Genomic DNA, 25,358 nt, shown 5'->3' with positions numbered 1-25,358 from the left:
ATAAAAAATCCTTGGAACACAGGGTGTTGCTGGAGCCAAGATTTCGACAAATGGACTAGTCGAAACGTTGGCTCCAGCGACACCCAGTGTTCCAAGGATTTTTCATCACAGTAGGAGGAGCCTGATAAAAAAAACAATGCACTGAATGTCTCCTTTAAGGTAAAGCTTCAAATTACATATGCCTGCACATGCTCTGCATTTTCCTACACCCTGCCATAACACAATTTGATACTCAGCAACAACAAACCGCCACCAATGCAGCACATACCTTGGAGCCACCGGACCTGAGTCGCCGGACCGTACCCCTTGTCGTTGCGGGCCGCAATGCGAAATATGATGGCTGGCTTGCTGGTGGTGTCCACATGTGCCGAAGCCAAGGAGGCTGTGGCCACCGTGCAAGCTGCCTGGGGCCCACAGTAGACTCGCACAAATGCCAGCTGCGACGGGTTTGAGGTGACCGTCTTGGCGGGACCTGCGCCGTCACCGGTCGTCGCTGACCGCACTGCCAGGTACACTGAGTACTCGGTCACATCACCAGGATTGCCCTGCGGCGCCTCCCACGAGAGGTGGGCGCCGTCGGGACCCTTGCTGATCTTGATCGCCGAGGGTGCACCGGGGTAACCGGGCAGGCATGTCTTGAATGCGGACACTTCGCTCCACGGTCCCCGACCGCAGGCGTTGATGGCAGCCACCCTGAACTTGTAAGCTGTGCCGGGAAGCAGCTCCTGTTTCTGCAGCATCGAATGGGCAGCTAGAGACACAACGTCCACGTCCGTTTCGTCTTTCCTCTGCTGCTCGGACTGTTCTGAAGGCAGGTAGAAGTGTGAAACCAGGCACGATGTCTCCTTGAACACACCCACGTCGAACCACATGCCGTCACGCTTGCCACCGCTGGCCGGTGGTGGTGCAGGCGCTGCGGCTTTTAGCTCCGCCTGAGTGTGTGGCAAGTACAAGTAGCACAAGTTCATAATGCAGATTATTTGACACTGTAATAAATGTTAATCACAAAAGCAGCCTATCTGCTGTTAACTATTGCTAAGACATGCCCTTGTATTGATTTCACAAACACCAACACTTTCACATGAAAATGCCCGCTGCAACTTCTTAAAAAACCTAAAAACAGCACGTTGCAAATTTTGAAATGCTAGACCTTATAAAGTAACTGAAAACACGAATGCTGCATGCAACCTGCTCATTATGACAATTAACTTATCAATTGAAGGTCTGATGCACCACTGCACAGAATGGCCCTAGAACTCGTTTTTTTTTTATGAGACGACACATTTCATAACTGTACTTGACATTTTTTGTCAACTAAGCCCTGTTCCATCAACCATCATAGCAATCGCAACATAACCCAACACTTCCCATGCGCACAGCTCCCAAACGTTAGTCAAACTGCCAAGCAGTGCTTACCGGAGGCTTGACATCCTCTTCCGTCTTGATGGAAGCTGCTAGGCCATTGGTGGCAGCAGCAGCCGCAAGCACAGGAGCCGTAGTTGGAGTCGGAGGAGCGCTACTTGCTGTTGAAACGGCCGCAGATGCCAATGTGGTCAACGGGTCTGTACACATTGCAGACTCCGGAGCTGCCGCAGTAGCAGCAGCAGTAGTGGTAGCTGTAGTAGTAGTTGCACCAGCAGCAGCAGCAGCAACAGCAGCAGCGGCAGCAGCGCTAACGCCAGTGGCTTCTGCAGGTGGTTCAGCATCTACAGACATCACTGCAAAGGCATGCACCCCATTTCACTAACTGTCCCAAGAGGTAATCACTTACCAAATTTTTTGAACAGAGCTAAAACTTCGCGGAGGGCGGAAAACAAGTAAAAGAAGTGACAGGACTCCGCTCGTCGTATCTACTTCTACTTGTGTACCGTCCTCCACACAGTGTTAACTTAGTTTAAAAAATGTACCAACTACGATGTCTAGGCTGATCCCACACCAACTAGGCTGATTCCATACCAAAACCAACTTGAAGATTAAAGGAAAACCATAGCGTTCAAAAGAAATTAGCTAGAAGCCATAAAGGAAGGCTGTCCGAAAAAAGGTTTTGCAGTTTATGAGAAAAAAAATTGTTTGGCCTAAGGATCAAAGCTGGCAATACCGCCTTTCCAAAGAAATTGCTTGCCGACCAAAGCGATCAATCACTCATTCATGCTTTACACCAGTTACTGTATCTGCTGTTTTAAACTTATCCCTAGTATGGTATGAAAACAAAGACAGTGGACAGTATACAGTAGAAACTCAGTGATACGAACCAAGCTGATAAGAACTTCAGACCAATACGAATTCGTAAAATTCCCTAGCTGAATTTTATTGTGTTCAGCGGGCCAAAATATTTATGTTCCGAACGCATTTACACGTCGCAACGGGCGATACTAACTTTGGTACCGAAACCGTCGAGCAAGGCCCGACAGCAGTGTGCTTCAAAAGCTTCAGAATTACACGCGCAGCGAGCATACACACAGTCAGAACTGTGGTTATCATTTGCCACAACCACTGTGGGCGAAACCACAGCCGCTATCGACGCGATCATGTCCAGCGATGACGAAACTTCGAAAATACATGCACATCCAACGCTCACCATGTCAAAGAGATGCTGATTGCCGCAACTGCAGAAGATGCGATAATACTAGATAGAAACGTAGTTCCGAAGACATGTGCAGTCCGCGTACACGGATTGGGAACGGAACTACCGTTTGCTGCAACCACTGTGCATGAAATCATGATTGCTATCTACGCAATCACTGATAGCGACTGCGAAACTCCGAAGGTACATGGCTAACGCGGTGGTAAATTAACAGCAATAAAGTCTCAAAAAGGCACGAAGCATTTAGGCGTTCCTATCGTTCTTTGGTTATGAATGTGGTGGAGTGGGCTTTGGCACTTAGTTTTCAGTTGGCCTCACATGATGCATTGACGCGTGCGTTCGCGGTAGCCAGCTGCATCGTCCTTAATTGGTCCGTTCACGTGGATCCCATAAAAATATATGCAAGTTCTTTCAACGGAAAAATATGTTTTGTGCATATCCTGTGGTTTGAAAATGGATTTTGCTAGTTTTTTGATGATACCAAATTTCGGGTGATACGAATATTTTCGTTCCCCCTTGACATCCGTATCACCGAGGTTCTACTGTATACATAACTTAGGACTAGAGAACGAGTTTTCCTTTAAAAAGAAAAGTACTATGTTCCTTCCTTTCCAGATCGCTTTATGAGAAAGCCAACTTGCCTCCATCAGCTGCTTGTTCAGCCGGTGCCGCTGGTTGCTGAGGGGGTGGATCATCTACACACATCTGGTCTGGAGGCAGTGCACCAGGCGTCTCCAGAGACAGGCCGCCTGCGGCTGGCTCTTCCTCACCTTCACCCTCGGCTAAGGGGAAAAGATGAAATCAAAATGCCGGCATTACAACTTTGGCACACTTCTGGCACATGGCAAGTACACCAAAATGCAATAAGGGTGTTGAGGTGGGCTAATTGATTCATGTTCACAAGATGCATTCTTCCAAGAGACCCGACAGGCACTTGTCTGCGACAAGATCTATGAAATTCCCCACACGTGTCACTAAATGAAACAATGCCACCTGGAAACCCAACATTGCGAAGATGTTCCCTCGCAACCCTCACCCCTTCAACTTCTCACCAGTTCAAGCCTCCATGTTTCCCCTGAACTTTTGTCTTGTTAAGATTACTACAATCATGGTAACTTGAGACGAAGAAGCTCTAGTCAGTGCTCATTTGAAGATGCAGTCCATACAAGGAAGGTTAAACAGTGAACAGCGCATGTACAGAACAAACTTCCCAGCGATGCGCTTTGTCATGGTAATTTACACAAACCAGGCTATGGTACTTCCACAGTACAGCAAAAGCTCGTTAATTCGACTCTCGTTAATTCGGAAAATCGGTTAATTCGGACACGTCATCTGGTCCCTGTAAATATACGCTTCACTCTATGAGACTGGGCGCTCGTTATTTCGGACACATTTGACCGCAAATCGGATAATTCGGCGACTTTGGGGCCGCTGGCGAGGCTCGAAAATGAAAAAAGAACAATCCGGATCAAAAGTGAAGCTCAAACACAGCATCGCCATGGACATCAATTATCGACTTGGCTTGACTTGAAACTGGTTGAATGCCTTCACGTGTGGGTTTGGCGGTGCCATTTTTTTTGCTTTGTTCCCGTTGGTGTGCTGCATCGTTGAACGCCGTTTTATCGAGGAACGATTCAGTACGGCTCCTTTAGCGTGATCGTTGCTGGTGCTTTTGTGCTGACTTCTCGTGTGAACGCACTCTCCGCTGATGGCAACGCCGGCGAAGTGGCCCAAGTACGAGGCCAAGGACTTCACCACCAAAGTAGAAATTTTGCGTGCCCTGAAAAATGGGCTCTCCCGATGAGAAGTTGCTCTGTGCCATGACGTCGGCAAACAATACAACGCGAGTCTCCTGAGCGCAGTTAGCATTCTTGCGTATGTGTGGCAGAACACGCCTGCGCACGCCATTGCCAACTGTTTCAAGCACAGTGGCTTTGTTGTACCCGACTCCAGTGATGACGCAGTGGCCAAAGTGTCGCCGGACGATGGTGCCGATGACGGGCAGGACTTCGGAAGTGTTATGCCTTGTAGTGTGCACGTATCTCACAGGAATACGGCCACTAGCGTGGGTTCGGACTTAGCGAGCCACAGGGCCGCGTCTGCCGTCGCCTCGCGTGAACTAGCGTGCCGCTGCACACGCACGTTAGAGCGCAAACAAGGCGCCGAGCGTAGCGCGGCAAGTACACAGTACTGCTCTCGAGAACCGCAACACTTTATTGCCTGCGGCAACACCACAAAACGCAGTACAACGCCCGCTCCCAAAGGCGGCGGGAGAAGCAAAACAGGCTTAACCACGCCACGGGCGAAAGCACAACACAAAGGGTGCCGCTAGCACGTCTCCGCGGGCAAAAGGGCTCATGGCGACACGCCGCTGAGGGAAACGGATCCTCGCGACTATGCTGCGTACTCAAACGATCCGCGACCACCGGGCCCGATCGCTCGAGTAAGGGCAAACTCCGCTCGCGTTGGCTTCGATAGGTACGGTTTCGGCGTAGTATGACCACGCACGAATGCACCGTACCGCTCTTCAGCCTAGCGTTCGGAAAAGGACAACGTAAGGTAAGCGTTCGCCGCTGGCGCAAGGCACCGTTAGCGAACTCCGTCCGAGCGAGCCCAAACAAAGGAGCCGACGGACGGGAAAGAAAATGCGTGCTTACCCTACGAGGTCCAGACAGAGTCTGACCCGCCGCGCAAAACGTCTCGCGAGACGCGAGCACGCGAGACCTGCATGCGGCGCCACCGTCGAGATCCGGCGCCGAGGTGAGGAGGGTTAACATCATCCCCGCTCGCCCAGCGCCGTAGGACGGCGGAGGAGGGGAGCGACATGATCGGACATGAGGATGGCAGAAATAGGCGAAAAGCCCGCGCAATGGCGACGGGCGAGCCTCAATCCCTACAGCTTGATGCAGTGACACTCGACGATTATATCGGCATTGATGATGGCGTTGCCACTGCCGGCTTTCTGACTGATGAGCAGATCGTCAAGGAAGTGATGCATGGTGACGAATCCGAGAATGAAGAGCCTGAAGAGGACCAGCCACACAGGCCCCCTCGTACTGTGAAGGAAACCGCGGAGGCCCTCGTTGTCCTTGCAGAAATTTGTTTTGACACTGTAGACAGCATGCGAGCTGATGAGCACCTTGAAGGCTCAGAAAAATTGTGCCCGTGCGAATTTATGCTCGAAAACAAACAAGCATCCGCGATTACTTTGTAAAGTAAAGGTATGTTGAAAAAACTCTTGCATTTATTGTGTTTACTTCGACCATTCGATAATTCGGACATTTTTTCCGGTCCCTAGAAATCCGAATTAACGAGCTTTTACTGTATTCAGAACAGACTGCCCACAGTGCATTTCAGGCCACACTGAGCAGAATAATGGTAGACTCAGAGAGCAGAGACACTCACGTTTTTCCTCTTCCTCCTGTTCAGGTACATCAGCAGGGGTGGCATCAGGGGTGCCGGATCCCTGCTCTTCAGGTGGCTCATCCCCCCCACCACTGGAGTCCGCTGGTGGAGGCGGGGCTGGCGGCTCCTGTGCATCATCTCCCTGCCCTGGTGGCTCTTCCCCTTCTCCTCCACCCCCACCTCCACTGTCAACCGGTGCAGAGTCATCACCTGGTGGCTGGCCATTTTCACCCTCACCCCCTTCACCCTGGTCCGAACAGGCCACCACACACACACCCATGCGCATGGGCACAGGCCGCAGCAAGGACTTGTTGTGAAGCACAGGAGACAATCTGCATGGAGGCTCCGGGCTGGCGCAGCGGGGCTGCTCGGGTGAGTCACAGTTCTCTGGAGTGCCACAATGGATGCCATCTGAGCATGGCTTAGGTGTACCGCAATGAACACCATCCGCACAGGGCTCGGGAGTACCACAGTGCATACCATCTGTGCAGGGCTCAGGTGTACCACAGTGAATACCATCAGCACAGGGCTTGGGTGTACCGCAGTGAATACCATCAGCGCAGGGCTCGGGTGTACCACAGTGGATTCCATCTGCGCAAGGCTCTGGTGTACCACAGTGGATACCATCTGTGCAGGGCTCTGGTGTACCGCAGTGAATACCATCAGCACAGGGCTTCTTGGGTGTACCGCAGTGAATACCATCAGCGCAGGGCTCGGGTGTACCGCAGTGGACCCCATCTGCACAAGGCTCTGGTGTACCGCAGTGGATACCATCTGTGCAGGGCTCCGGTGTACCGCAGTGGATACCATCTGTGCAGGGCTCCGGTGTACCGCAGTGAATACCATCTGTGCAGGGCTCCGGTGTACCGCAGTGAATACCATCTGTGCAGGGCTCCGGCGTACCGCAGTGAATGCCATCTGTGCAGGGCTCCGGTGTACCGCAGTGGACACCATCTGTGCAAGGCTCCGGTGTACCGCAATGAACACCATCTGTACATGGTTCAGGTGTTCCACAGTGAATGCCATCTGTGCAAGCTTGAGCAGACTGGACTCCATCGTCACAAACACCTTCAGCAGTGATCTTCACAGGCACCATGGTGTCAAGCAAGGCCTGCGCAGACTGCATTGCTGCTGGATCTGTAGTGCTGTCAGCATCAGTCTCCATGGGAACTCCCTGAAATATCAGCAAAGCATTACTCGAATATCCTACATAACGTCAGCAGCTATAGAAGCAAGACAGAGTGCACAAAAACCTGCACATAAGCAACATGAGTGCACTACTGTGCACTATAGTGACCCAATCGCCTAATTATGCTCAAGGCAATAAATAACACACAAAAGTGCTTCAATGTGATGGACGGCAGCCACAAAAAGCTGTACATGTATATGTGCCCCACTGATAGCAGCAGCCAGTGATGCCAGAAGCGCTCTCGGTCATTTTAATGTTGGGATCAGTGTTGCGGAGTTGCCACTCCGGAATCGGAATGACTCCGGAATCATTCCACATTTTTGCGACCACGTGTGGAATGGGGACAACGGTTGGAGGAATGGAATGGGAATGGAATTAAGCGCCTTTTGCACGGAATGGAGGGGGAATGGAATTACGTCTTTTTCCGAAAATAGAGCACGTTTTCGTCTACACGCTGTTTTTCAAACTTCAAACATTAGTAAGTCTAGTAAGTCAGAGCCTCGAATGTAACAGTACAGCAGTATTTTTAAAATGGCTTGGCTGATTACAAGCACGGTACATTTATAAGCAACGCGCCTACTACAATTCTGTCCTTATATAGAATGTGTTGCTCCGAAGTTTGTCTCTATTCTTTGCGTAACCGCAGTTCTATGCCGTTCGTATCAGTCGTACGGAACTACAGAGGCGGCATATCCCACCCCTTAAGGCTTGTGATTTTTTTTTTTCCCCTCGGCAGCGCCCCAGCTGCCTGCTGTCTCCCCACCCTTCAAGTCTTCATTTTTGCTTCTGTCGCCGTCGACAGCTCGGACTATATATTCGAAAAAGCGCTTCTCTAAGTTGTGATGCGCATTGAGGCTGGCGCGATTCTTGTGTTCGCTGCAAGCTTTCATATACCAGCTTGCGTGCCGTCTCACCTCATCGGCGGGAGACACGGGGGATTGCGGATCATGTGACCGCGATGTCACGGATTAGTGAGTGGGCACGACCCCCCCGCGACTCCTCGGAGGAGACAGAGACCTTTTCCCCAACAGGACAAACGATTCCCCGGCGGTGGGGGATATGGCGGAATTTCGGGCCCTTGTTTGGCCACATTGTAGCACTTACTCTTGCAGAGAGCGGCAGTGGGTGTCCAGTCTGCAGCTGCATGGTCGTCTGCAGCTCGTCGTCAGCAGCTCATCAAACGTGTGGTACAAGCCACCAGAGTAGTCTAGTAACACTGGACTCCCCCTCCGTTCGCCTCGTCCGTGTGAGTGGGGACATTTGCGGAGACTTCTCCTCGCGAGCTGACGTCACCAGGCTCCACCTTTATCCCCCGAGGATTTGTCCCCCGCCTAAATACCCCTTAAGGGACGATGTTTGAGCAGATTTGCGGCAAAATCTGGATCGGGAATCGGCACATGGCACACAAAGGTTTCGAATTAACCAGGCTGGTGCTGACCACTGCTTAAAATTATCCACTCGAAAGTTACATTGCAAAATACGGACCCACAGGAACCCTTGAAATCAAGCGGGATTTCAAATACCAGAGTTCCAATTAATGAGGTTTCACTGTAGTATTATTCATTGCAGCCGAGAGAAAAGAAAAGAGGGCCAAGGTGTTTTACCTGAAGATCACTCTCGTCAAGTACCGTGTCCACAGCTGTCGGCTGGGCTGAAATGAAAATAGAAATCACAAACGGTATCTAGCAAGGTCCTATTGCCAATGCCGCTACACTTCACAGGCATGCTTATCGTATGTACTCAAAGTGGTGCTATCAAATTTCAAACATGCACCACGTTTTGCAGCCAGGCAAATAAATTGGAATCATGATCATAATAATCTATTCTAATTTGATATTGTTACTAATACATAACGTTGAAGATGGATGGGCATTACAAACAAACACATTGACACAAACAGTAATGAGGGGCTGGAATGTGCCATGTGGATGCCACCACAAACAAGCCAAAAAGGTACTCCTGATACTAGATTCGCAACTCACCAGCAGCCTGGACAAGAGCTGAAGAGGGCAATGTGGTGTAGGTGACTCCCCCACCGGCTGAGTCTGGCTGGCCAGCAGCTGCCATTAGCATCACCTTACCACCAGCGGCTGACAGGCTCCCACTCAGCGCCTGCAAGCAAGCACGATGTCACTAAACGATGGGCTTATGGACCGTGCTGAAGTGGGCAACAAACCGCCGAGAGGATGCGCTCAGAACTTCCAAGTAAAACAAAATGTCAGCAACTGGACAGTATACTGGGGCTTAATTAACCCTCAGGATATTGCAAGTTGTTATTTGGGAGAGTTGATTATACATGCTCAAACATTTAAAGAGACACTAAAGAGACAGATTTTTTTTTTCATATTGGTAAATTACTCTAAGAATTCCAAAATCGCCAAGCTTGCCACGAGAAGACGCTTGGTAAGCTAGAAAATGCGCAAAAAAGACAATGCGGGCGGCGACGCCACCTTGAAATTCCCGTACCAATCGCCATGACATTCAAGAGATTTTGATGGCGTCTACTAGGTCCTACGTAGTTCCGTAACCAGTAAAAATGAGGTGCATTGTCCCCTGAGGGGGACATAGACTTAACATACCACGTTTCAGGAAATTTCGTTGAGCCAATGTCCCCCAAAATTATTTTTTTTTTGAAATCTGTGATGTCTAGTCTTGCGCGAATAGTAAATTTTAGGTTCGAAGCAAATTCGAAGCGAATAGTGATTTTGGTCGAATAATTTCGAATCGAATTCGAATAGTATATATCACATATTATAGAGAAAAGTGAGCATATTTGTCATGACCCAACCAACCTGCACAACATTTTTTTTTAATTGTAACAAGGCATGTGCACATGTCATTTTTTTTGGTTCAAAGGAAGTGGAAGCAACTTTTAATACAGTCGACGTCCGATTTCCCGGACGCCCGAAATTCCGGACATGCCTGATTTCCCGGACTCATCTGTGGCACCGTCAAGTTCCCCGTAGAGTCAATGTATTAAAAAGTCCAAAATTCCGGACGCTCATAGCCTTCGCCATCCGATTTCCCGGACTTTTTACTGTTAACCGCCGACCCAAAGTCACCACCGACGCCACCATTTTGGTTGTTTTCATTTTCATATCCTTGAACCCACAATACTCGCATCGCAGGTGTGGCCAGCAGCACCGCCGCACCGCGCCGCGGCTGCCATAACCTCGAAACCGCACGTGTCAATCCGTTGCCAGCCGTAGCTTAGCCAAGCCAAACCTCACTGTGTTCGTTCACGTGTTGTTTTGTCAGCCGTGCCAGCTCTGCGGTCGTGTCTGCAGTTGATCGTTTGCTGCTGCGCGCTACCTTCAGTGATCACGTTTCCCGACCTTCAGCATCCACCGAGTTCCTAGCTGTTTCGTGCTGCGCTTTTCGCCGAGCGGATTCGCCGTTTACAGCAATGGCACCGACTGCTCCTTTGTCTTCGTCCGCGCCTTCGAAGCGCACAAAGCCACCTCGTAGGCTCACGATGACGAACTGCCATCCGTGGACGTTGCCTTCGACGATCTGCGCGCTGGCGGCGTGTTGATTCCAGCCGAGATAACCCTTGACGGCTTCGCCGACGCTGACAAAGACCTCGAGCTATGTGCGGAGTTGACCAATGACGAAATCATTCATGAAGTTACGGAGGATTCCGATGACTCCGACACAGAGAACGAAGAGCCAGCTCCTACACAGCCAACGAGCTTGGAGTTGACGCGAGCACTGATGACACTGTCATTGGTGTACAGCGGCAACATGACGTTGACTGAAATTGAGGCAGACATAATCGCGGGCAAGCGGACGGTGCAAAAGAACATAAGCGACTTCTTTGCGCCCAAGTGCTGACCTATGAGGTAGTGCCGGCCACGTCGTATTTTTTTTTTATAAACGGCTCTTTTCAGAGCCACCTAAACGATGCATTGGCTGAATTGCTATGGGAATCTTGTACTCCGGCTGTGACCCTCTCCGTCAGCGAAAAATACCTACCAAAAAGGTGCGTTTTCACGTGCATTCGTTTTTCCGGACTGCCCGATTTTCCGGATGTTTTCGCGGTCCCTTGAGGGTCCGGGAAATCGGACGTCGACTGTAGTAGCAGGATTTGCTTTTCGGCAGAAGGCAAATGATAATATGTTACGTTTTAAAATTTACTATACTTGGATCATATAAGCCGGTATAACAAGTTCTTAAACTTAAAAAAAAATGATGAATCGATGTGAGGGAATATGTTCATTTAACCTTAAAGTGGGGCTTTGCGGCAGTGCGAATTTTTCCTGGAAAGGTGTATTCGCTGTACAGCACTCCTCCACTGCAGTAAAACTACCTTTACAGGAAATTACAAACGGACAGTGCGGATTTTTCTTGGAAAGATGTATTCACGGCATAGCACCCCTCCACTGCAGTGAAACCACCTTTACAGGGGGTTATAAGCGGACACCTATTCGTTCATTTCGAATACAGTCGACGACCGATAATTCGGACTCCACGGGGAATGTAAATAAGTCCGGATTATCGAATGTCCGAAAAAATGAATGCGTCAGAAAAAAAATACTTTTATTGACACTTCAGGGTACCGGTGGCCGAAAAAAGTTGTCAATGCGTTGCTGCACGCACTTCCGCTTACGTGCAACAAAGTCCGCCTGTATCTCCGCCAGTGTGATGTGTCGTGCGATCTTGTACGCATTCCAAATAAACACGGAGGCGTGGCGTTACATCCAGCCGCACGCGAATGGCCCATTTGAACCGCGACAGACGTCACGGCTCTGCACTGACCAATCGCGTGCGATCTTGTGCGGTCACGTGCCACTGGATGTAATGCCACGCCTCCGTGTTTATTTTGTAACGCGTACAAGATCGCACCAGTGATCGCTGTACGATGGCGAGCTGGTTTCGTTCGTGAAGGCAACGCATCTGCGCGGCGCACTTAGCGGTCGCACAAAGAGGCAGCATGAATGGCGGCGCGGTGCGTTTGGGTTCTCGCCTATTAAATGCGTGCACTACGCATGCAACTGCACCAGGCCACATGCACTATCGAGAAGTTGACTGAAGATGCTTATCGCAAGGCTTGTTAGCGATAGACGTCAGACTCTGCCCAGGCGGCGCTGCGAAAAACACCGCCACCAGCGCCCTCATCGTAGCCCTGGCACTAACTGGGTAGTGCAAAGAGCCGCCCGCAAGCGAATGTGCATAGGCCGCAATATAACTCCTCCTCTTTCGTTGGTGTCGAGGCGCGGTTTCCTGAAAATCAAGGACCTGGAAAGCTTCTTCCGCCAATCCACGCTTCAGAAACAAAGGAAGCTGATCAAAGCGAACTGCGAGTACAAATGCAAAATAAGTTTTAGTTATTCCCGCGCGCTGCAACTCGCAAGTACAAGCGAGCATCACACGACACCGAGTTCGAGGCAAGCCCTCCGACATCCGTTCTCTAGAGCCTAAATGCGTTAAAATCGGGTATATACGCATGCCACAGCGATAAAGTACCTACATACACGATCAATTTACTTAGCTGTGCATCCTACGATCAGTGGTACAAAACTCGGTTCATCAGGGGCGAATGGCTCCGGCGATTTTCGCCTTTTCAGTTGCATTCTCCCTTAATTCATCTCTCGCTTCCTGTGCATTGGAGTGTTTTATTACGCATCCTCAAATGGTCTCTTGATGGTAGTCTTCCGTTTGCATGTACTGCAAATGGGGATACGTGCATGTCCACTTTCGCGGGGTACAACCAAAAGCAAAACCGTGGCCTTCGAGATACCTACGGCACCCGCGGAGGACACGGGCGAAACAAACCTGAAGGGGGTCACGACCAACATTCTGCGATTTACTTGTATGACGCACGTGGTGTTAGCTAGTTAGAACCAGAACTCTGAGCCTTCAAAACGTACGTACATACGTCCGCGATGCTGTGTTGTGACGACCAACTCGTCGCGGTGTGCGTATCACGCGTCTCCAGTCTGCCTCTAGCTGCTCACGTCGTGTTACACGACAAGCACCGCGGTCAGAGCCTCTGCTGAGCTTCATAGTCAAGGTTACCACGGTTTTGCATCAGGGCTACGCAAAACAACAGCAGAGCCACACATTCATGCCACCGGCTGTGGCGAACGCGGGTACTTCGCTTACCCAACACGCTCGCAACGGCCCGTATCCAGCGCTATCGCCTTTCTTCTTCGTACGACAACTATGGAAATCGGTAAAACTGAACGTTGTTATTCATTCTTTTACGTCCGTGGCAATTCACAACGCAACAGTGCGTCTTTTGCGGCGTTTCTTCGTAGCGTGCGGAGGGCTCTCGTCTGCTGCTGTTTTCGCCGTTGTTCAGGCGAGTGATCCAGCAAGCACTTCACGACGGTTCAAAGGCGCGTCCGACTAGCGGAGAGCAATTCACAGCTTTCGTTCTGAGTGCTAAATGCGCAAACACACGCGATATTAAGCTCAATCGTGGTTTCGCACTCGCTAGTTGCACCTGGTCCCATAGCAAACTGTGCGAGAGAGTCGGTCTATGCACTACTCGATACTTCTCCGACAGGTGGCGCCACACATCTTGGAAACTCCAGAGTCTGACGTCTATTGAGCCGTACTGGCGCGTTTGCCACCTGCCGCCATCACGCCTCCGTGCATTTCCACTGCTTATCCGTAAGACATCGCCGCACGGCGCCGTGGTAGCGGCCCCTTTGAATTTCCGGTCCGCTTCACCCCACAACACGTCGGCACCGCGACAAAGCTGACTTTCGGACTCTGCTACTGTCGCAAGCAGGTCGACTCGCGAAAGCGCTGGTTCGAACCTACGAGATGATAGACGCGGCAGAGGTGGGGGCTTCAATTATTGCCTTTCGGACCTGCAATTTGGGCAGAAAGTCTGAAAAATCGGACGCCGAAGAGTTTTAGCGTCCGAAATTTCCGACGTTCTTGGCCATTGACGTCTATGGGGCTAGTGACGGTGCCGTGAAAACGTCCGAATTTTCGAGCATGTCCGGAAAATCGGCAGTTGACTGTATCTGCCGCGTTTCGTTGTCATCGGCGCGGCCTTCCGCGCTGGCTGTGAGAGCACCGTTGGCGCCATTTAACTCAGATCTTTTGAGACAGCAGAGCGTAAAATAAAGCAAGTCTCAAGATAAAAATGAACGCGCGCGCAGAACGCTTCACCGCAGACGCATTCGACAGAATGGCGGCGATATACAGGAACCGGAATGTAGGATGTCCGCGATGTCGATAGGATTTCCCACAGTTGACCAGTGCCTCCAAGATCGGCATTTCAAATCGCAAATTGAGGCATAAAGTAGCGATCGAAATAGAGCCTCATAGATCACCAATTAGCTTTCGTTTTGATCTCTGAGGCCATACTTTGTACGGTACGGGTGCCGGAGGAGATAATGGCTGGCGATTCGGCGTGCGCGACAGTCTCGGACAGGGTCCGGATTATCGAATGTAGATCTCGCAGCTGTCCGAAATATCGGTCGTCTTTACACATTACTTCTATGGGATCAACGGCGGTGCCGCGTGACTGTCCGAATTACCGAGCATGTCCGAATTATCGGTGTCCGATTTACCGGTCGGCGACTGTACTTCGAAATTTTCTATAATTTAAATTCGACTCGAAGCGAATTCGAATACTGTATTATTCATTCGAATATTCGAAGTGCTCGAATATTCGCACAAGCCTAGTGATGTCACGTGTGGAATTTAAAACTTAATCTTTTACTAAGATTTTCCCCTCTAATAATACAGTGAAAGCTCGTTAATTCACACCTCATTAATTCGAAATTTTGGATAATTCGAAATGGTTGCCGCAGTCCGGTCCGCAGTGCATAGGAGACCATGTGTAAAACGATTCGTTAATTCGAACAGAAATTGCCGCCTCTACGGATAATTCGAAGCGCGCGCCGCCGAGCGTCATCATCGTCAAACACTAGTGGAAGCTTTTACGGCCGAACGATAGGTGGCACGACCGGTTTTTTCGAGCTTCAAGTGGCCTCCGAGCAAAGTATGGCCTCCGAAATCCAGGGAGCAATTTTTTTTTTTTTCCGTAGCCCTCTCGCTATCTCAGCGCCTGGCGCCACTTGTATACGCGGGACCCGCGGGACGCTGAGGAGTCGGCGGAGTAGTCCTAGCAGTCCTAGGCCGCACCCGGCAGCGTCACTTTGTTCCTCGAGCACGTTGTTCGTTCACGCCGTCAAGCCATCTTATTCCGCATCGAAGTTGCAAGATGCCGTGGGGAAACTACTGCGCGAAGACTGTCAAGGAGAAGGTGGAGATTTTGCGAGAGGTTGACCAAGGGAACTCGAGCAAATACGAAATTGCGAGAAAGCACGGCATACCTCCGAGCACGTTGTCAACCTACATACGCAACAGGACGGCCATTGAAAACGCCTATGAAGCCGAGGATTTTGGCGCCAGTCGAAAAAGGCTAAGGACAGCGAAGTTCCCGGAACTCGAGTCAGTTTTGATTATCTGGGTTAAGGGGGGAAGCGGGTCTTTGAGACCGAAAATCAGAAAAAAAATCGAATTTTTGAAAATGTTTTATTTGGATTCTGCCGCTACTGATGCATAACCTCACCAATTTTCATGCGTCTTAGATCAGTATTTTAGCCGTGACAGCATTTTATGTGCCATCAGCGAGCTAAAGTTTTAGCGATGAACGCGTAAAGAACGGGCTTATTCAGCGCCGCGCTGTTGCCGTTCTACGTTACCTACGGCAATCATCTTGGTTGCATTCGAAAGAGCCGCACTTTTTCTTGAATATCCCGCCGCCCTTGTTTCCGTCCACTCAGAATTCACATAGAAAATCCGCGCCAAAAAAAGGCCCCTCCGCGTGAGCCTATTGGCACAGTGAGCCCACGTGACTAAATAACACCTTCCGATTCGTCGGGCCTCCCGTGCTGTCTGCTACAGTGCACGCAAAGCGGCAAGTTGATGTCGCCGTAGTATAACTGTGTTGTTCTCGTCGATTTACGTCCGTAAAGTTCCAACCCGCGCAAGCTGACAAGAAACTGGAGCAGGCGTTTTTATCATCCTCAGCAAAGACTGCACGTTGCGGCGGCTTACTGGCACGGCGCCAAGCGAGCTAGACGAACTGCGCCGCAGCCGCCGGGAGTGAATTAGGCCTACGCTCTCGGCCGCGTTTTGGAACTTTGATCGTGGCGAAGCCATATCGAAAGTTGCGCAGCGCTCATAAATTCGAAAAAAAAAAAAAAAGCGAGATCACGGCGTGGTGGCGGAACGCGATTCATCGGTCGAAATGCCAACTTCACCTGTGTCGGCGGCCGCCTAGACGACGTCAGTGATAGGAAGCGTGGTAGAAGGATCGACACGACGTTCTTGACTAGTGCCGATCGTGCGCAACCAGCAGGAAAAGACTGAAGATAAGATCTCCGGCTTATCGGCAACTTCCGCTAGCGAGCGCAAGCTGCGCACGCTCGCCACAGCGTGCGAGGGCTCTGACCTGTCGGCGGCTAACTACGGCATCGTCGACTTCTCCGCAATCAACAAACTGCTTGAAATGACATGCACTGGGGCCTTTTCGATTGGAAAATGTGATAAGCTACTCTCCTGGTGTCTTCTAAGGCATTTATTTGCAAAGTAAAGCATTTTTACTTGTGTAGCGATCCTTGAAGATACAGAGTTTTGTTTTTTGCTTTTTTCTCAGTTTCAATTTTTTGGCCACCTTTCATTCTTTTAGCGAGCGTTTCTCAGCTTTGGTACACTCGACTTTGATCATTTTTGTATTACTGAAAAGCTGGATGTTTAGTGAGTGCAACAAAGTGTCATATGGTACTATAGAAAAGCGTACGTTTTTACAAGAGAGAAAATAACAAAAATACATTTTCTCGGTAATCGAATGGCGGATTTTGAAGCTTCATAACTTTTGTTGTAGGAAAGCTAGAACCATAAAATTTGCTTTTTGCACTCTTTGATAACTGTAGAATGCAATGACATTTAATTCAGCAGGATCCGAGTAGCCAATTTATTAAAAAGGTGAATAAACGAAATTTTAATGAATGATTAATTAAAAAAATTGTCATAAGGGCTACATAAAAACTGAGTTCATATTTGATATTTACACCTGTAAATACATGATCACCGAAGTTTTTATCATCCTAACTTAAATAAAAAGATGCTTCATGTCAAAGTGCCTCTTCCCCCCTTAAAGAAATGAGAGCCCAGAGTATCGCATTGAGCGGCCCTATCATCATGGCCAAGGCAGCCGATTTCGCCCTGCGCTTGGACATTGAAGACTTTGTCGCCTCCGAGGGATGGTTTCATCGTTTCAGGGAGCGGCACAATCTCGTATTCCGCACGTTATCCGGCGAGGCAAAGGAAGTGGACGCCGAAACATGCGCTACTTGGAGAAGCGACACCCTGCAGCAGTACTTGGAGAGCTACTCACCACTGGATGTGTTTAACGCTGACGAGACAGCGTTATTTTTCAAGTTGCAGCCAGACAAGACGATCACCTACAAGGGAGACAGCTGTGCCGGCGGCAAGCGCAGCAAAGAGCGTGTCACTGTTCTGGTCGCCGCAAATATGACCGGTACGGAAAAGGTCCCCCTTTTTGTGATTGGCAAAGCACTCAAGCCACGGTGCTTCAAAAACATTCGGTCACTGCCGACGGAGTACGCCGCAAACAAGAAAGCCTGGATGACAGGTGACCTATTCAGGAAGTGGCTACTGAAATTCGACAGGCGAATGGAACTGGGCGGCAGATGCGTTCTTCTTGTCGTCGACAACTGTTCGGCGCACAAAGTCGACGTTGAGCTGAGAGCAACAAGTTAGTGTTCCTTCCAGCAAATACGACTGCGGCCCTACAGCCAATGGACCAGGGTGTGATAAGGAACATCAAGTGCTTTTATAGGCGTCACATGCTGGAGAGAATGATTTTGTGCGCGGGCGACAGGAAGGACTTCGGCATTACGCTGCTCACTGCCATGCACATGTTGGTGCGCGCATGGGAACAGGTGACCGCGACCACAATCGCAAACTGTTTCCGCCACAGTGGATTTGCAGCTGGAAGTGCGCAGGATAGTTGTGACGTCGACGTGGACGGGGCTGAGGAGCTCATGCCAGTGGCATTGCGCGACACTCTTCGGGGCGTACGTTTTGCCGATTATGTTGAATTGACACCGGTGCATCGGTGTGTGGTGCCCTGACTGATGAGGACATTATCGCTCAAGTAGCCGGTGCGCAGCCTGTTGCTGAAGAGCCAGAAGGTGAGGAAGACGAAGATGACGAAGCGCCTGTGCGCCCGTCAGCTTCTGCGGTGATGGAGGCACTTAATGTGGCGCGTCTCTTCTTCAGCTTTGAAGAGGGTGAAGAGGATTCCCTGCGCCGCGTCCGCGCGCTGGAACAGAGAGCCGCAGCTGTGGCATTCAGAGAAAAGAAGCAGATGGTCATCACCGACTTTTTTGGCCAATAAATATTTTTCGTGCACCCACCCCCGAAATCCACCCATTTTTGCTCACTTTCATTATTTCAAATTTTGTTTAATTCGAAATTGCTCAGCGTTCCCGTGGAATTTGAATTAACGAGCTTTTACTGTACACCTATTGTGGTGGAATCAACGACATTGGAGTTTTCAGGGTACAGTTTATCAATCTAAACTGACTCATGGTTTCACTTTAATGTCCCTTTAACTTTGCTGGGAGCTTCGAGCAGGTCACACACAATTGGACAAGCAAATTTCACCGTTAGCCGGCTACTTTCCCACTTCACCGTTCTGCCACAGGATGCATGCCTTAGGCAGGACATAACAGGATAAGAACAAAAAGTAATGCAGTGTAAAATGCAGTATCGTGCGGCAAGGCAGAGTTCCGGTACCTGCGTAACCACAGTGAGCGGTGCGGATGGCCGAGTGTTCGAACTGGTTGTAGTCACGATGGTGAGCACCTTCTGAGCAGGGCTCACGCCTGGCTTGGTCTGGATTGTGATGGCTCCCCCACTGGGCAACAACCCCTGTGCCGGCAGGGCTACAATCTGTCCGCCTCCGGCAGTTGCACCCCGGCCCCGACCAGCTGGCATGGTGATTGTGATAGGAGCACTGCTGCTAGTCAGCTGAGTCAAACCAGGCCCTGCAATAAAAGTGCATACTTGAATTAGCACAGCACATGATAGCCATGAAAGCGACAGCACTTCACAGTTCCAGCGACTTCACACCAAAAGATTAACACCAAAAGACTAACTAATTAGCATCTGCTGTGCAGAACCACACCACCATAAAACAAACAAGCAGGGCACTTTACGCTATGACCACTAAAAGTACTACAGTAATGCTGCCAGCTTTCCCTGCAAAAATCTTGAACAATGCTAAATGGTGCCCCATGAGGTTCCAAAATTGGGAACTGAGAAACACTTGCATTCTGTGCTTAAGAGCTACACACAGCACAAGGAAAATACGGATATACAGTCGAACCCACTTATAACGATCCCACATATAACGATCTATCGGTTATAACGACCATATTTCGGTGCACTTACGATTTTCCTATGCTAACCATTGATGCTGCGTCCACATATAGCGAACATTTTTCAAAGCCTCCTACTTTTACAACGAACACTTCAGACACGGTCGCGGTAAAAATATGGCGCATACGAAGCGAAAAAAAAGTTAAAACATCCCTTCTAAAGCGTGACAGGGGAGCGCGCTCGCGCGTGCCCCGCTCCAGTTAACTCGCGACCACGGTGCTCGCGACTAAGATATCCCAGATCGGCGTGCACCGCACGCAGATTTCGGACGCTGCGAGCGAGGTCGCTCACTTTCCAGGCGTTTCTTCAGTGGCAGAATGGCAGTGAGGAAGAAAAAAAATAGTAGGCAGCATGAAGCCTTGCGGTCAGCTTTCGCACGGTACCCTATCCTGACGCCGTTCTCTGCAGTTACGACCGCCTGCGATGAACCAAACAATGCCTTGGAACGCAAGAAGGCATAAATGCAAGAAGTGATAACCGCGATAACTTTCCATCGCAAAAAGGTTCACTGCGTCCCTAAACTCGTCGACGCCACAATGTGCCGCAAAAGGTCGTCCGTCTTTTCAGTAATGGCAGAGACCGGTCGATCGGTGATTACGACTTTCGCGCGATTGCGGCGATGCTTTCGCGGATAAGCATCAGAAAAGAGCGAAGGCGAGGCGACGGCCGCCGATGAACGTGCCATTATGCCTCATAGCCGACAACCTTATCAGTCATCTGTAGATATCCGCTCGGCTGCGTGTGTGTCGTACGCCGTACACTGCGGATTGACGGCGGTACGAGCGCGCCATGCTGCCTGCCGTTCGCAAGTTCGCCGCCGCCGCGTCGTGCGAGACCGCAAGTGCGCGTCGCTTTGTAGAAACGAAAGTAGCTCGCTGTTGTTGAGCGGCGCGGGCACCGAGAAACGTCGATGCATTGACAGCGAGCATATACTGCGTGTTTGACTACGTGACAACTCAAGTGCCCCGCGCATCGTCGTGCAGGGCCGCGAGAGCATCGCGGAGACGTCGAGTACGCGTTGCTTGCAAAATGCTTGTTTTCGCCGCGCTGAACGAAGAGGCTAGTCGCCACAACCGTGCACGGTCCGGAGTGAAGCAAGCACGAAGAACGTACTACAAACGCGCGCATACGGCATACAGCAAGCGGCCCGGCAGTGACTCCGCGAGCCGAGTAGGCGACGCGCTGCACGCAACTAGCCAGGGATGATCGGCTCCACGTCGCGGTACCGCGCTTCGGTGAAATGGTGTCACTTATTGCAAAGGCGGTTAATTCACTCGTGAGCACGCAGCGGGCGACGCGAAAAGGCTTAGCTTGTTACCGAAGGGGTTGTTAGCACTTTAATAAAAGTGCAAAGAAAAAAAAAAGGCTTGGCCGCTAAGCGCACGTTTTTAAGGGCGAATCCATATACAACGAACTACTGATATAACGACCACTTTTCGCGACACTTTCGAGTTCGTTATAAACGGGTTCAACTGTACTTGAATCCAACATATCACAATAACACACTGTACTCTGTTCCAGAAGTTCCGTGCAGCAGAGCCAAGGCTACACGACCCTCAAGCGCAGGTTGTTGCGAAGCGAGATGTAGTGCCCCATATACGTAGCCCGTTGTTTGTCCGCATGACTTTTGCAAGCGGTCTTGTCGGAGGATTTTTACTTGAAGACTTCTCTGTGTGTTGTAGCTATGATTTGTATGACGATTTTGTCGCATTTTCTGTATAAAACAATTTTTGTGGCTCCATGATACTGAAGAAAGAGTTCTTGCTTGTACGTGTTATAATATGCAAATGACGAAAGAAATAACGCTGTTGTGGCTCGTATGTGTTATGTTTTTACTTATAAAGTACGAAGGAATGGTACGACACTGTCTAAACTTTTATGAGTAGTCCGCACAGCCCGAGCGTCCACAGCGCCGCGGCGAAGGACCCAGTCTTGGGTTGTGATTAGTCCGCGGTGGCAGATTTAGTCACTCCTTAGTCAAAATGGCGGCGCCTGGTTCACCTGTGCGATATCGTGCAAGTATCTCGAAGACGCGCGCTTTTACGGTGCTGAGGAGAATATTTAACCGCTTTCACAATTACAGCTCATCTCACTGCGCAGTTGCACAGTGTCCCGAGACGCTCTTGCCGCTTTCGCTGCAGCGCTCGCCGCTAGCAGACGACAGGGCGCGGAAGGATACACTTAGATGTGCTCGCCCTCCTGATTGGTTGAGAAGGCCTGTAGCTTCCACAGAGCTGCATGGAACTTCTGGAACAGAGTATAGCCAAACTGTGAGGTTTAAAATAGAGCTGTGCGAATAGCAAAATTTTGGATGCCACCTCTGCCACATCTTTCATCTCCATGTTGGAACCAGCGTTTTCTTGAGTTAGTACATTTGTGACCGTAGCAGAGCTTTAAAGGCAGCTTTGCCACAATACCGGGGTGTGATGAGGTGAAGCATATTGAAAACTTAGGGACCATTTCCCATTGGACATTGTGTCTTGGCAAAAATCGACCGTAATGGAGCTTGAAAGGTAGCTTTGTCGCAATACGAGAGTGTAATGAGGTGAAGCATATTGAAAATCTGAAGGGGTTACTTTCAATCGGACGTTGACTGTATTTGTCTTTAAAAGCTCGAATAGTTCAAATAGTAAAATTCCAGTGCAAATCGAATCAAATAGCAAACACTATTCGAAAAATATTCGAAATTTCAAATATTCGCACACCCACAGTTTAAAATTCATAGGACTCTCGACATGACAAATATAGAAAGATCGCGGATTTCTTTTTTTTTTTTTTGAAGTTCACCTTGAGCACACATCTTTTGCAGGATACATACACCCCTTTTGAGGACGACCGATCTTGAGACAGAGTACGCAAGCAGCAGAAACAGTGGAGATCGACAATCGAGAGATTTTGACGAATAGACTTTGCCTGCTTCAGAAATTTCACCTTAAAGCAAGCATTGTCGTCGCGTCCTTTCACGAACTAACAGCAATAAGTTGATTAACTTTTGCACAAACATACATTGTCCTGTTTTCTATTACAGTAAAATCTCGTTAATTCGACCCCCGTTAATTCGGAATTTCGGTTAATTCGGACGCGGCGCCTGGTCCCGTCCAAAATGTGCATTGTTCTATGGCTGAGAACTCTCATTAATTTGGACAGATTCGACCGCGCTTCGGTTAATTCGAACTCCCGACCGAGGTCGGGTCGAGACGGGGAAGCAGCAGCGGATACCGCCACGGCCGCGGTTCGGATATAATTCGGATTCGCAGCCGAAATCGACGGCGCATCTAACAACTTCGAGATCGGATCATGGCCTCCGAGATTTAAAACGAGGTAATGAGATCGGATTATGGCCTCCGAGATTTAAAACGAGCTTTGCATCTCGGAGGCACATACACAATGAAAGGCAGTGCATCGCTACTGTCATCAGCAACAGGCAACATGGCGACGGTCCGTCCGCGTTATCAACGCGATCAGCCAGCCACAAGTGGTGGATGATAAGAATAGCATAGAATATGGCATAAGGCATCGTTCCGCGATAGCACCCCTGGTGTTCCGCAACGTGCGCGGTGAAGCATTGTGCAGGCCTGGCGTTCCGGACTTTCCGCACGCCTTTCTACATACGAGCCGTGCAACATTATCAACACTGACGAGACAGCGCTGTTCTTTAAGGCTCTGCCTGAGAAGACGATCGTGTTTAAGGGGGACCCGTGCGTCGGCGGGAAACGGAGTAGAGAGTGGGTGACGGTTCTTCTGGCTACGAACATGACCGGCACAGAGTAGCTGCCGCTGCTGGTGATCGGAAAGGCTGCGAAGCCAAGATGTTTTAAGAACATTAAGCAGCTGCCTGTCGACTACCGCTTTAATAGAAAGGCTTGGATGACGGCCGAAATATTTCAAGCCTGGCTGCGTCAGCTAGACCGCCGCTTTACGGCACAGTGTGCGCGGACAGCCACCTTCAGGAACTTAGCAAAATTGTGATTTCCTTGCACGTTGCCTCCGCGAAGCAAACCGCGATCACCGACTTCTTTAAGAAATAAAAGTCTGGTGGTGGCGGAAACATTTTTCTAGTGTTTTGATCGTACTCGCGATAATTCGAACCCTCGGTTAATTCGGACATTCTCTCTGGTCCCGTGAAGTCCGAATTAACGGGGCTTTACTGTATAACACGAAAGTATTTTATGCTAGTTTCAACCAAGACTTCACTGATGTATTTATGTCATGGAGATGACGTTGGTAAAATGTACACTAACAGATGACAAAGAAAAACTATAAGAAATAGTTTCATTGACGCGAATCACTTGGAAATCGAACCCACGACCTCTCGGTCCGCGACAACAGGTGCTGGGTGCTTTACCCACTGCGCCACCGACGCTCATGTACAAGGCTCCCCAAACGCGCCTTATATATCTCGCATATTCTCTTTCGCATGGTGCTCTTGGCTTGCTAGGCGGTGTCGCCGTCTGTGAGCGATGAAATGAAGTACTACACAATGACACTAATGAGCACAGATAGAGAGCGATTCGGTGACGACACAGTTCGGGTGCCTCAATGCCAGCGAAAGAACGCTGGCTGCGCTGGCATCGACGATGCACCCATTTTTTCTTTGCCTTTCGTGTCGTGTTATCATGTGACAGCTCGTTGTCAGGGTAGTGCAGCTTCCACATGCCCCAACAAAGTTTCTCCACCGCCTACCGTATTTATTCGAAAATAGGTCGGGCACGAATATAGGTCGACCCCTACTTATAGCGCTCTACGAGAAATAAAAAATATTCGAAAATAGGTCGACCCATGTTTTTTTTAGAAACAGGAAAATTGAAACATAGCACACCTTTATTTACAATTAACTTAGCGCCCTAGTCGCTGCCGGGAGTGTCATGTTCGTCAGATGTGCAAGGAAGGTTGTCGGATTCTTCGCAGGCATCCTCGGCATCCGAAATGACGTCGACTTCGCTTTCCCACCAACCGCCCCACCACAGCGCCGCATCTACGATGAATTTCCATTTAATCCGCTGTGTCGTGATGAACGACTGGAAGTCAGTCTCTTTGATTCGGTCCAGAAGAAAGCGCTTTGTATCTTGAGCCTTCTCCAGGAATGACAAGATATTTTGAGAGCTGTAAGTAAGGCTGTCGGTCTCCATGTTCCATGTCATTCCGAGGACTTTTGTTGTGGTTGACATTTGTCCGCTGCGGTTAGGTATAGCTGGTTCGTTTGAGTCGAATATGTCCTGCAGCTCTTGACAACTTGTTGTCCATTTTCCGAGTGGCATTCCAGCGTCATTCATTATTGCCTTTGTGGTGGCGTAAAGCTCTACAGCTGCTTGTAAGTTATTCGCCCCAATCAGCAAATCGTCTACATAGAATATCTTCGCAAGTAGTTGGGCCACTCCATGCTGCTCGTTGTCTACACCTGTTTTGAGGTGATGTTGAATGGTCGCTGTAAGAATTAATGAACTTGGCGTCGATCCGAAAGGTGCTCTTGTCATTCGCCAGACCTGTATGTCGTCTTCCCTGAATGGTAACGTCGGCTTCTCAGCAAACCACAAGAACCTGAAGAGATCTCTGTCTTGTGGTCTAACACCAATCTGCAGAAACGCTTTTTCTATGTCTGCAGTTATTGGTACTTTGTACCAGCGAAATCGCATGAGGACTTGTAGCAGCTGAGGATTCAAGTTCGGCCCGGTTTGTAGGCAATCATTCAGCGATTTTTGGTCTCTTTTTGCATGCGACGAGGCATCAAATACCACCCTC

General features: G+C 49.8%; 1 protein-coding gene across 1 annotated transcript in view; it reads right to left on the bottom strand.

The window, feature by feature from the left end:
* The window catches only part of LOC119396772 (host cell factor 1-like), a 71,936-nt gene that overhangs the window by 4,030 nt on the left and 42,548 nt on the right, over positions 1–25,358 (bottom strand). The window contains 8 exon segments of the mRNA XM_049417215.1: positions 269–932; positions 1,417–1,718; positions 3,226–3,366; positions 5,990–6,631; positions 6,995–7,163; positions 8,783–8,829; positions 9,161–9,290; positions 18,975–19,225. Of these exon segments, the coding sequence (XP_049273172.1) occupies positions 269–932; positions 1,417–1,718; positions 3,226–3,366; positions 5,990–6,631; positions 6,995–7,163; positions 8,783–8,829; positions 9,161–9,290; positions 18,975–19,225 (2,346 nt within the window).

The sequence above is a fragment of the Rhipicephalus sanguineus genome, chromosome 6 (assembly GCF_013339695.2).
Source record: "Rhipicephalus sanguineus isolate Rsan-2018 chromosome 6, BIME_Rsan_1.4, whole genome shotgun sequence".
Classification (NCBI taxonomy): Eukaryota; Metazoa; Arthropoda; class Arachnida; order Ixodida; family Ixodidae; genus Rhipicephalus; species Rhipicephalus sanguineus.
This window is presented reverse-complemented; position numbering and strand designations above follow the sequence as displayed.